The sequence below is a fragment of the Kogia breviceps genome, chromosome 9 (genome assembly GCF_026419965.1).
Source record: "Kogia breviceps isolate mKogBre1 chromosome 9, mKogBre1 haplotype 1, whole genome shotgun sequence".
Lineage (NCBI taxonomy): Eukaryota > Metazoa > Chordata > Mammalia > Artiodactyla > Physeteridae > Kogia > Kogia breviceps.
This window is the reverse complement of record NC_081318.1, coordinates 87763263-87776694: the sequence shown is the minus strand read 5'-3', so window position 1 is coordinate 87776694 and position 13432 is coordinate 87763263. Positions and strand designations below refer to the sequence as shown.

Below are 13432 nucleotides of genomic sequence, written 5' to 3'. Positions count from 1 at the left end.
GGTGCCCCAAAATAACTGCCAACAGTAACATCAAAGACCACTGACCACATATCAACAAAACAAATAATAATTTTAAAAGTCTCAAATACTGTGCGAATTATCAAAATGAAATACAGAGATGCAAAGTGAGGAAATGCTCTTGGAAAAATGGCGCCAATAAACAAGCTCCATGCACAGTTGTCACAAAACTTCAATTTGTGAAAAACACAAATTGTATCTGTGAACTGCAATAAAGCAAAGTACAATAAAATGAGGTAAACCTATATCAATTTTTTCCACCAAAATTTATCCAAGGCTTATTTATTCATTTGTTTAGTTTAAAATAGATCACTGTGGAGTCCAGGCCACTGAACTCTTTCTCCTGAATTACTACAGTAACCTGCTAATTAAAATTAACTTTTCCTTCATCCACCATTGTCCTTTCCAATTTTTCCCCACTCAACATTCAGTGATCTTTCTAATCCACAGATCTGATTATATGAACCCCAGATTAAAACCTTTCAGTGCCTTTGCAAAGCACTGAGTATAAAAGCCAAATCTGCCCTATATGATCCGATCCCTCTCAAACTCTCCAGCCTCCTTTTATGCCACTGTGCCCCTTACTCGCTACACTCTAGCTATATTGGACTTGTCTCACTTCCTCAAACTCACAATGCTAGTAGAATTTAGATGAGCCACCTCCATGCTCTCACACTACCACGTACATACCTTTATTATAACATTTATTGTATTGTATTCACTGGTTTGTCTGTCTTGCTTCACTAGGATGTAACCTCCTCAGATGGCAGAGAGACCATACTTTATTATCTTATCTTTGCACTCCTAGTTTCTAGCAGTACCCGACTCAATAAATGTTTGCTGAGGGACTGACTGAACAAATAAAGGAAAATAGAGATGACAGGTGGAAAGGAATAGGCTAGGAAAAGATAGTATTTGTTTTCAAATATATTAAGTTTGAGGTGGTACCTGTTTAGTGGAATGGAAATGGGCAAGACTTAATAAAGAGATCAGGTCCGCAGATAATGATTTTATCCAATGACAGGACTAGTAACTGTTCTTAGAGGATTTAATAAGGTCGTTTTTTTAATGGTTGAAATGATGGGAACAGGATTTTGAAGTGCAACTTAAACTAAGTCTAAATTTCAAAAAGGCATATGATTCTATGAGTCACACAATGAAAAATGAAAAAATAATTTATAATTCAAATGTTCTTAACTTATGTAAAATAATTTGATTATGCTATCATTCAGAGCATTATTAAACAAATTTGTATTATTACTTTACATTACCAGGGCCAAAAAAGGTAACTATTGGCTCCCTATCAAATTCAGGATATCAGATCACAAGAAATTGATTCTTACCACATTTAATACACTTATTTTCATCAAATTTTCTCTGCATAACTAAGAGTCTGCCCATTTGGCACTGAGTTAATCTGAAAGTGTACAGGTGCTATTTTTATTATTGCTATACTTTTTGTTAATATTCTATGATTTTTAAGACTGCCTTCTTAACCTTTACGATATATAAAATGAATATTTAAAACTGAAACTTGATCTTTTTTCTTGGTCATTAAATAAATTACTTTATTTTTGAGAAAAAAAAATACTCCCTCCCCCAAATAATCTTTACTCTCTGCCAAGATTTAATATAGTGTCTGTTAATAATTGTGAAACTTGATCTTATGAAGACACCCCACTGCCACCATAACCACACACCACCACCACACTTTCTTTTTCTTGAGACTATCTCATGGGTAAGCCTGTGGCATACGTGCACGTACACACTTTAATTTCAATGTCCTCTGGGCTGGAGACAAGATGGTGCAGTACAAGGATTTAAGCTCACCTCCTCTCACGGAAACACCAAAATCACAACTAACTGCTGAATGATCATCAACAAAACGGACTAAGACCTACCAAAAGTGATATTCTACACCCAAAAACAAAGAAGCCACAACGAGATAGCAGGAGGGGCACTTTCACAATATAATCAAATTCCATACCCACTGGGTGGGCAACCCACAAACTAGAAAATAATTATATTGCAGAGGTCCTCCCACAGGGTGAGAGTTCCAAGTCCCATGTCAGGCTCCCCAGCCTGGGGGTCTGATACCACGAGGAGGAGCCCCCAGAGCATTTGGCTTTGAAGCCCAGTGGGGCTTGAGTGCAGGAGCTCCACAGGTCTGAGGAAACAAGAGACTCCACTCTTGGAGGATGCACACAAGTTTTCACATGCACTGGGACCCAGGGCAAAACAGTGACTCCATAGAAACCTGGGCCAGACCTACCTGCGGGTTATGAAGGGTCTCCTGTGGAGTCAAGGACACTGGTGGTGGACGCTCCAGGGAACGCTCATCAGCGTGAGCTCTCCTGGAGGTCACCATTTTGGCACTGAGACCCAGCCCCACCAACAGCCTGCAAGCTCCAGTGCTGGGACACCTCAGTCTAAACAACCAACAGGGTGGGAACACAGCTCCACCCATCAGCAGACAGGCTGCTTAAAGTCGTCCTGAGCAAACAGCCACCTATAAACACACCCCTTGACACAACCCTGCCCACCGGAGGGACAAGACCCAGCTCCACCCACCAGTAGGCAGGCATCAGCCCCTCCCACCAGGAAGCCTGCACAAACCCCTGGACCAACTTCACCCACCAGGGGGCAGACACTAGAACCAAGAAGAACTACAATCCTGAAGCCTGAAGAATGGAGACCACAAACAGAGGAAGTTAAACAAAATGAGATGGCAGAGAAATACGTCACAGATGAAGGAAGAAGATAAAACCATGGAAGAAAAACTAAATGAAGCAGAGACAGGCAATCTACCTGAAAAAGAATTCAGAAGTAATGATAGTAAACATGATCCAAGATATCGGGAAATGAATGGTGCACAGACTGAGGATACAAGAAATGTTTAATAAAGAGCTAAAAGCTTTAAAGAGCAAACAGAGATGAACAATATAATAACTGAAGTGAAAAACATGCTAGAAGGAATCAATAGCAGAATAAATGGGGCAGAAGAACGAGTAAGTGAGCTGGAAGACAGACTGGTAGAAATCCCTACTGCAGAAAGGAATAAAAGAAAAAGAATGAAAGAAATAAAGACAATCTTAGACACCTCTGGGAAAACATTAAATGCATCCACATTTGCATCACAGGGGTCCCAAAAGAAGAGAGAGAGAAAGGGGCTGAGAAAATATCTGAAGAGACAATAGCTGAGAACTTCCCTAACATGGGAAAGGAAACACTCACTCAAGTCCAGGAATCAGAGTCCCATACAGTCTTCCTAACCCATGGAAGAACATACTGAGACACCTATTAATCAAATTGATAATAATTAAAGACAAAGAGAAAATTTAAAAAATCTTTTAAAATATTAAAAGATAAGGGAAAAGCAACAAATAACATACAAGGGAATCCCCATACAATTATCAGCTGATTTTTCAGCAGAAACTCTTCAGGCCAAGGGGAGTGGCATGATATACTTAAGATACATATGTTCAGATTTGACAGAGAAATCAAAAGCTTTACAGACAAGCAAAAGTTAAGAGAATTCAGTGCCACCAGATCAGCTTTGCAACAAATGCTAAAGGAACTTCTGTATGCAGAAAAGAAAAGGCCACAATTAGAAACAAGAAAACTAACAAATGGGAAAGGCAAACATAGAATAAAGGTAGGAAATCATCCACACACAAATATGATATCAAAACCAGCAATCGTGAGGACAGTACAAATTCAGGATATTGGAAATGCATTTGAAACTAAGAGACCAGAAACTTAAAACAATCTTGTATATATACATAGATTGCTATATCAAAACCTCATGGTAATTTCAATGTCCTTCTCAATGTCATTCTGGTTAAGATTTTAAAAAGTTTGCCAGCATTAATTTTTTTTTACTATATAAATATATTATCCATATCATAAATATTTTTTAAAAGTAGTATCAGCCATTTAATACATCCATAGGTAATTAGAAAAAATGTGGAAAAACTCTTCACATTTCTGGAATTGAGAATTTGTAGTAAAAGGTCAGGCTGTACTAAAAGATCAAGTTTACAATGTGCATAATACCAAGTCAAACTCCTATTTATTATAATCATACAAATTAACTTTATATCTTACACTGTAATATATGTATTTACAGATGGCCCTTGAACAACACAGGTTTGAACTATGCGAATCCACTTATACACAGATTTTTTTCAATAAATACATACGACAGTACTACACGATCTGCAGTTGGTTGAATCTAACCACAAATATGGAGGGCTGACTGTAAGTTACAGGTGGACTTTCGACTGCCCTGGGGCAGAGGACCAGTGCCCCTAACCTCCCTGTAGTTCAAGGGTCAACTGTAGTTGATTTTCAAGTCCAAGAGTTAGAAAGCAGCTGTGCCAGAAAAGAAAAAAAATTTTTTAATGGTTTTCAGATTTTTGATTATGGTAAAAAACACATAAAATAAAATTTACCATTTTAACTAGTTTTAAGTTTACAGTTTAGTAGTGTTACATATATTCATATTGTTGTGCAATAGATCTCCAGAACTTTTTCATCTTGCAACACTGAAACTTCATACCTGCTGAACAACTCATTTTCCTCTCCCCCTACTTTGTTTCCTTAGATATCTTGTATAAATGCAATCATACATTATTTGTCTTTTTTGTGATTGGCTTATTTCACTTGGCATAGTGTCCACAAGGTGCATCCATGTTGTAGCATGTGACAGGATCTCCTTCCTTTTTAAGGCTGAACAGTATTCCATTGTATGTTTATATATCACATTTCATTTTTGCTTTCATCCATCAATAGACACTTGGGGTGCTTCTACCTCTTGGCTACTGTGAATAATGCTGCTATGAATATGAGTGTGCAAATAACTCTTTTTTTTTTTTTTTTTCCGGTACGCGGGCCTCTCACTGTTGTGGCCTCTCCCATTGCGGAGTACAGGCTCCGGACGCACAGGCCCAGCGGTCATGGCTCATGGGCCCAGCCGCTCCGCGGCATGTGGGATCCTCTCGGACCGGGGCACAAACCCGCGTCCCCTGCATCGGCAGGCAGACCCTCAACCACTGGGCCACCAGGGAAGCCTGCAAATATCTCTTTGATAGGGAAGTTTTTCAAATAAATTTTGTCCAATGACTATTCACTATCCAGGAATAGTGAGTGCTTCAAACTGAATGTCTGCAATTGTGTTATTGATAAGCAGTTGGAAGAAAAAAGTGTCAAACACCAACATGTGACAATGGAAAGGAATAAAGACTAAAACTTCAGTTAAATATAGCATATTTCTACACACAGATGGACAATGACTATTCATCTTACATAGCAAAATGCAGCCTCCTTACCAGTAATTATTATACCATCATCTTTATGAGCTTCATCCATTTCTTCAACATGGACTTCTGAGTTCACATCAATCGCTTTCCCTGATAACTGTAAATAAGCCTGAAGAGAAGATGCAACCTTGACAAGAACAGATCCTGTGATAAATTTAAAGGAGAGCTTATTAATGCAAAGAAATAAAAAGTACTAGAGCCTATTATAAAAAATGTTTGAACAGGTAGCATTGCTCCTGATACACTGTCTTTACTCATCAGCTTATTTTACTTAAGTAGCTGTACCTTTTCCTTACTCCCAGGTATTCCCAATGCATTCACAGTATCTTCTGTCAAGAATATGAGTCATTAGGACATCATGAACTACTATTTCTCTTTTTGCCAATAGCCCTAGTCAGCTCATCCAATACCAGAAAAGTGAAGAGTTTAATACACACGCAGCTTATAGACAGAATTTACCATTAATTGAGTATTTAGTAAGAGCCAAACACCTTCATTATATTATCTTTTAATTTCTCTCTCAAATTTATGAGCTATTATTATAATTCCGATTTTACAGATAAGAACTTGCTCAAGTTTCCACTACAGCTACTGCTGGAATCAAGATCCATTTCAATGACAACAAACCTATGCTCTTAACCACTGTCTGGTTTCATACACTGCTACCTCATTGTATTACAGGACTTGTAACCTCACTGATCATTATAATACAACCAGAACCCTGAGCTCTTGTGCTTTCAGTGGTACCTTGTTTGGTTGGGGGTGTGGAGAGGGCAGTAACAAAAATTTAAAACGGAAATATTTAAATTTCAACTGACTAATGTTTCTTTTTAATGGATTACAGACTTTTGGGGTACCTGAAGCAAGATACTCCACTTTATTTCATCTACAATCTTACAATAATTCAACTTCTAAAGGACAAAATATGAAAAAGTACTCTGTTAGGAAGGAATCATTTTTCAAAACAATTATGTGGCTTGCAGCGCAAACTCACCAGTACACTCCTGTTTCAAGAGTTTTTCTTTCTCTATTTCTCATATATTAAATAAATAAGAGAGGCCTTTCCCATAAAACAGTAACCCCAACTCTGTGGACAAAGACGGTCAGGATGACATCCATTGTGAATGTTGTAAAGATTCCTTTTAGAAGGCATTTATTTATGGGTCTTTGTGTGCTTTCTAGTTTGGTTAACATCAGGTTAAGTTTCACTAAATAATTCCATATCTTCTCAGCCTTTCTAATGGGGGCTGGAAATCTGGGGTTAAGACTGATGAAGTTCCATATTTACTATTCAAAAAGGGGGGAACAAAGCACATAACTACAATTGGTCTATCTTATTTAAAAAACAAATTGCTTTTCAGGGTTTAAATGTAAATGACTAACAGGAGTTGCCCATAAAAACAGATATGAGAGCTTTATGAAAATACAAAACAAAAACAAACCTAGAAAATGTCAGGAGGAATAGAAGATACATGTTTTTTCTACCAAACATACTTTAAAAAGTAGGAAATAACAAATTTTAAAAACTTTTTCTAAGACATTATCTCTAAATACATCAAATGTAATAATTTTGTGAACATCTTTCTTTTCTGTTCTTAAATAAGGGATCTCAAATTTGTCAGAGTTTTAAAAATGTTAAGCAATGCAGATAGTTCTATCCCCATCTCTCTCCACATCCTTAAAAAGCAAAAACTATCACTATTAAAACTCCATGCCTATTTGTGAATGAAGAGTTCTCATGAATTGAAAGCTTTCCCAAATGTCCCATCTCTAAGACTATCTTCTTTAGAAAGCAGAGCTCCTGTATGTCTTCAACCTCTTTTCACTTCAAAAACTGCTTCATGGGGCTTCCCTGGTGGCGCAGTGGTTGAGAGTCCACCTGCTGATGCAGGGGACATGGGTTCGTGCCCCAGTGCGGGAAGATCCCACATGCCGCGGAGCGGCTGGGCCCGTGAGCCATAGCCGCTGAGCCTGCACGTCCAAAGCCTGTGCTCCACAACGGGAGAGGCCACAACAGTGAAAGGCCCGCATACCGCAAAACAAAACAAAACAAAAAATTGCTTCATGGTTATTGACATCAATACCATTTTTAAAAAATTAAAAAGTGAACTAATACAACAGCATCATTTATTGAAGGGATACTATATATTAAGATTAATGGCTTTATCAAGGACAATTTTTAAGTGGAAAAGTCAGTACTCAGATGCAGTTCTGACTCTCTGGCCATAACACAGCCTTTCTGAATGAATGAATAAGGTCACTGTGTTAAGTTTCATAGGAAGAGAAGAAACAAGCATTGTGACATTCTTTTTCACTTGGCAAAATGGCCATAGGAGCTGAAAGGACAGCCTAAGAGACTCAAGTAGCTGGCTCTTAAACCCTACAGCAAGACAGTGGCAGAGTTGGAAAGGATTCCAGATGTCTTTACTAACTATTAAGCAATAGAATCCTGAATAACTTTCCATCACTCCAGAAAGTTACTGTTCTCAAGTGTAGTGAGAATTAGAGACCTGAATTAAGACAGTAATCTTTGTTTTCAGTTATCTTTAAGCTCCTGCCAGTATCATGGTCCCAACAGGAGAAAACACAAAATTGTAATCCCAATCAAATCTTGCAACATCATATGCCATTTCAATAAGTTACTGGAACAACAATCCAAATAATAGTTAAAAATAATTCAAGTGGATGAAGATTAGCAATGTTTTTTGTTTGTTTTACTTTTTTGCCCATCCATAAAAAACAGGAAATAATTTTCATGTAAGAGCTGCTATTCAAAACTTTGTTTTTACTCTGTTACTAGTTACATGAAATGTAGTAATGTTTATTCTCCTTGGGTCTTCATAATACAAGAATGCAATTATATGACTTTTTTTGACATTTACAAAATACCCTGAATAGTATTATTGAAGCTCTTAGAAATTTAGTGAGAACATAATATTATCCTATTTAAAAGGAATAAAAATATGATCTTGAGAAATCAAAAAATACCTGTGTCTCAGCAATAACTTCAGTTTCAGACGTCTGTGTTTGTAGTTTTATTTTGACATTGACAAGAGAGCCTCACTGGACAAAAAGCTATTAAAAAGTATTAAAACTTTAAATTTTAAAGTATTTAAAATTTAAACTTTAAAGTACTTAAACTTTGCCAACATGGCAAAGAAATTACTAACAGCAGGAACAACTAGTCTTTGTGGAGGTATTTTCCTTGTTATACACATAGCCTTGTTCTGGCCCATAACCAAGAGCTCCCAGACTTTCTCTAAAAAATTTTTTATACGGAGCTATGGTCCTTAACTTTCTGAACCCAGGTCACTTAAGCCACTATAGCCAAGCTACTCCAAATACCCAAGTCACTTGCCAGCATGCACGTGTACACCTATGTGCATGCATGCACACAAAGACTTGTCTATTCAGCCTTCAGATGATTAAAAAGTGTATAATTATTAATGAAAGACTTGGACTCTTAGAATAAGCTATTTGTATTAGAAATAACATTATAGAGACACATCATAAGCCTGATATTACAAGAGACTAAGTCAATAATCACTTTAGAGGACCTTTTGGTGATACCTTTATTGCAGGATCATGCTTTTAAAAGTATTACTCTAGAGTAATGGTCTGAGAAGGTCCTCTTACAAGTTAGCAGGAAAGCTTCCAAAAGAATGTATGAGAGCACTTTCCCTCCAAAGAATATTCTATTTCCGACATAAAAGTAAACTGAAAAAACCCAAACAATAACTAAAAAATTCCACAATAACAGTCAATAAATTATAACATTTTTGTTTGTATTACAAAAAGGAAAGATAGTCTTCATGGTCATCTGTTCCAAAAGTTTCAAAGATCACTGGTCCAGAGGGCTAGTATTCCAGTCTTTAAATCAGGTTCTAACAGAGAAAATTTTTATTGAAATTTCTATGTCAGTGTAGATAAGATAATTTGACCATCTGTTTCCTGAATGTTACATAAAACCTCCCTTACACCATATGTCAAAATAAAACATTCTACTTGGCTAACCTTTATGGGATTTCAATTCCACTTTTCCCAGTTGGCTGACATAAACATCTATGGCACCCTGATAAGTCGAGGCACTTAGACATCCAGAAGACGAATCTAGGAGGAAGGAAGAACTATAAGCATAATCATCTTATTTGAGTAACTGAAATTATAAACTTGAAATAAAACGCTCTACTTCAGCATTAGGATAAGAAGCTAAGAGTCCTGCAAGGTTTTGTATTTTCCTTATAACTATATCATCTTTTGCTTTAAAATGAAAACAGAATCAGAAATCTAGAAATCTACAGCTGGATAACTAATAAGAAAATTCCTATGCCTGTAGTAATCTCCAAAACTTAACTCTAAACATGTTTACTCTAAAACCTAATGTGTAGGAAGGACAGTACACAAGCAATGACAGCCAAGACCATTGAGCACCATTGATACATTTAGCTTATTATCAACTTTCAATATTTACTAAAGAACTCTATTTCACATACAGTCACATATAAGTAGTAGCGAAGTTAACAAAAATCAAAACTCTTATATTTTCTCCTTTTAGCAAATTTGCTAGTACTAAAAAGTGTAGCTAATAGTGAAATAGTGAAAGATTACTCTAGATAAGGTTTTGTTGCATCTCTTAGAGGGACAGAGATGGGGGGGAGGGAAGGAATGACCTGAAAAGTGGGTGAAGCTTGTTAATATCTAAATATTTCAAGTTTCTGGAATTGAACAGCTTATCTTTAAGTCAGGGGAAGAAAATTACAATTAAGGTGGTCCTGATTTGACACTCAAATTTCCCTATGTCAACACTGATCCCAGTTTTCAACCAGCTAACATTTCAAGTTCCAGGGAAAGCTGACAGTCAGATAAAGAAGAGAATTATGTTGAAGAGTCAGTGCTAGGTAGCTTCTCCTTTTTCCTCCTCTCCTACAGCAACAGAACTTTCAGTTCAATATTCTATCTGATTATCCTGAAAAGAGCAAAGCATATTTTTTTAGAGAGATCTCTTCAAAAGTATATTTTATCAGGAGGTTTTATTACTTCAAAGTAGAAACCAAGTAGGGAGTATGGTGAAAATAATGCCAAAAATTACATTGTACTTTTTGCAAAATGTGAAGGAAAAAACATTCGTACACTCACAAAGAAGCCAACATTCTTCTTTACAATAAATGTTAAATGACTCTAAACAAAGACAAAAACTTGGGAAGAAACTGTTTAAAATGTGACTTCAAGATAATTTATAATAATTTATCTCTAACCTATAATCAAAATGCCATTTATCAGATCCAGTGTATTTAATTTTTAAGTGTCAAAACCGAACACTGAAGTTGGGAAGTTAAGTCACTGGATATAAATGACAGAATAGCTGGACAAGGATGACTATTTCTCTTCTCAGGCACCAAGAGAAACGCCTTTAAAAATCTCTTATTGCATCCTAAATAAGTCAAGTAAAAATATATTACAATAAAAAAAGTGAACTACAAAGTGTCTATTACCCCAAATTGAACAAAGTAAAATATTTGAAACAACAGTTTAATTTCTTGCTTTCTCTAGGGGGAAAAAACCCACAAGATTTTTATATGGTTCATAAACAATACTTTTTATTTCTTTTCCACTTCACATGGGACATAAACAACACCTAAATAATTATATCCTAAGCCACTAATTAATTACATCCTCATGTTATCGGTCTTGAGCTCTAATCATGGCCCATACACTGGAGGCTGTCAAAAAAATTAAAACTCAAGATGTGTTTTCAAAAGAGAAAGCAAAGGTGGTATTTTAAAAGTTATGTAGCAAGACAAATACTAATTTTCTTTTGCATTCTATAATACAAATGATTGGAAAGAAAAATTAATTATCAAGAGTCAAATTAAGGCTTCATTGGAGACTCACAAAACAGAAAAATTCTATTATAGCTCTTGGAGGAAGACTTAAGGGAAATATGCATTAAAGATTAAGAAGTAAACAGAAAATTATTAGTCCAGACAGTGACTGGAATAAACTCCCACAAAGAGTTTTCTATCACCACAATTTTGGACAAAGATTTTGTTCATCTGACAGAGACCACTAAGTTTTCCTGGAAAATTACACAGACAAAAGAGAAAAACTGATGTCAACTACCAACTAAAACTACATATAACCAAATAAATAGATATTTGTGATATATACTCTGCTATTAAGCAAAGAATATCAGCTAAGCTCAAAAGGCTAAAATTCCAAACTTATCTATTTTCCTTCAGATAAAGGGAGAATTCTCTTGAAATTGTTCAAGCACGTTCAGAAAATTCTTCTGAATCTTTAAAATTTCACCTCAAGTGTCAACATGTAGATAATTAAGGAACAGCAACACAAAAGATATTTCTTGATTTCTGCAACTTGATTCCTACACTTCCAAAGCTACACTAATTGCAAGAACAAGGAACAAATTTTACAGATGTAAAGGATTTGCAAAGGCAGAATTTTAAGGTCACTTCAAGGAAAGTTTTCTAAATTAATGTCCTGCCTAGTTATTCTATGTTAGAGAGATAGCATATAGGAGGCTGGGCTTATGAGAGACACACAAGGCAACCCCTACTGCTCCCCACACCCCCCCAAAAAACCTATGAAGATATTCTTTTTTAAAAGATATAATTATCAGTATATAGCTTCTGACAGTGCCTTCCAAAAGAGGCAACATAGGGCAAGGAAAGTAAAGCTGGGTGAGTAACTTCTATTCCACCATTATCTACTATCAAGCTCTGCTTTCTCCTGTTGACTTTTTAAAAATGGAAGATGACCAGGTATTCCAGAAGAAAGATATTATTTTAAAAAATATGAGTCTAGGGAAAATCAGGGTTTTGATATACATAATCAAATTTTTTATAGCACTTCAGCTTCTAAGAGACCTCTATATGTATTATGGAAATTAGGAAGAACAGGGTTTTGGGATGTAGGTTAGAATGTATTTACAAAATCCAAGTGACTGATGAGACTACCTAAGAAGCTTATCAATTATATTATCTAAACTAGAATTAAAGGACCATAATTACACATATTCTTCTTAAAAGAATCATGGAGATGACACAATCTATTTTCCTGAAATCAGATAGTATAATACCTAAATCACCTCTAGTCTCATAATATTCCAATTTGATACTATTATATGGCCTTTTCTCTATATCCATTCCAATATTTTGAAGCCTCTGCTAATCTAAAAAATTTCCCTCTCAGGTACCTAAATCACCTTTTGTTTCTTTGTAATTGTTTTGCTTCTACTGATCTCAATTTCTCAAAATCCAAGTTACTCAATTGACTTTAATTAGGGTGTCATGATTTGCAGAGCTGCCTTCAACTTTCTCCAGCAGATCTTTTACTCTAAGGAAAACACAAACCAATCAATCAAGAAATTTCAAAGAAACATTACCCACTTGTCATCTTTGGGATTAAGGCATCAAACCCCAAATTCCTCCAGAATCATAACAACAATGGTTTTTAGACTCTACAGCAGGGTCGCCAAATTAGAGCCCCCCTCTTGTTTTTCTTAATAAAGTATTACTGGAACACAGACACAACTATTTGTTCATATATTGTCAATGGCTGCTTTCACGTTAAAGTGAGAGACGTGCATAGTACAGATAGACCATGTAGCTCACAAAGTTTAAAAATTTTACTATCTGGCCTTTTATAGATAAAATCTTCTGCTCCTAGAGCAAAACATTTTGTTTTGAGCTTTCTTTCCCCCAAAAAAACAAAATGTAAAATTTGATTCTATTTAAGACAAAGAGATTTACGAATGAAACCAGCCCTTTTTTCTAAGGCTTCAGTAATGTACACAGTTAGGTATACAATTGTTGCTTATAGAAATGAAAAAAGTTGTTGTCTTAAAGTAGTTCAAGCTTTTCATTGACCCTGATTGCTTACTATTTTCTAGGGGTAATAGAGTTGCTTCCATCCAGTTTACTAAAGTGAGAAATAGCACATCACCAAATAGATAACTAGGACTTTGCTGACTTGCTTAAAGACTATGTCAACTTTCTGTTTGTTTCACCTCTTAAGCAGTATGCTATTATTAAACAAAAAATTTAGCAATGTTTTTTGACTTATGAAAGAGCTCG

General features: G+C 35.8%; 1 protein-coding gene across 4 annotated transcripts in view; it reads right to left on the bottom strand.

The window, feature by feature from the left end:
* FAM185A (family with sequence similarity 185 member A) overlaps positions 1–13432 on the bottom strand; it is a 66046-nt gene that overhangs the window by 15492 nt on the left and 37122 nt on the right. For 3 of the 4 annotated variants that reach the window (XM_067042787.1, XM_059074962.2, XM_067042786.1), the window contains exons 6-7: positions 9354–9449; positions 5349–5483 (exon numbers count right to left, since the gene is read on the bottom strand). In XM_067042787.1, the coding sequence (XP_066898888.1) occupies positions 5349–5483; positions 9354–9449 (231 nt within the window). Of the gene's footprint in view, positions 1–2993; positions 4393–5348; positions 5484–9353; positions 9450–13432 lie in introns of those variants that run through there. The other variant, XM_067042788.1, reaches the window with a different exon arrangement.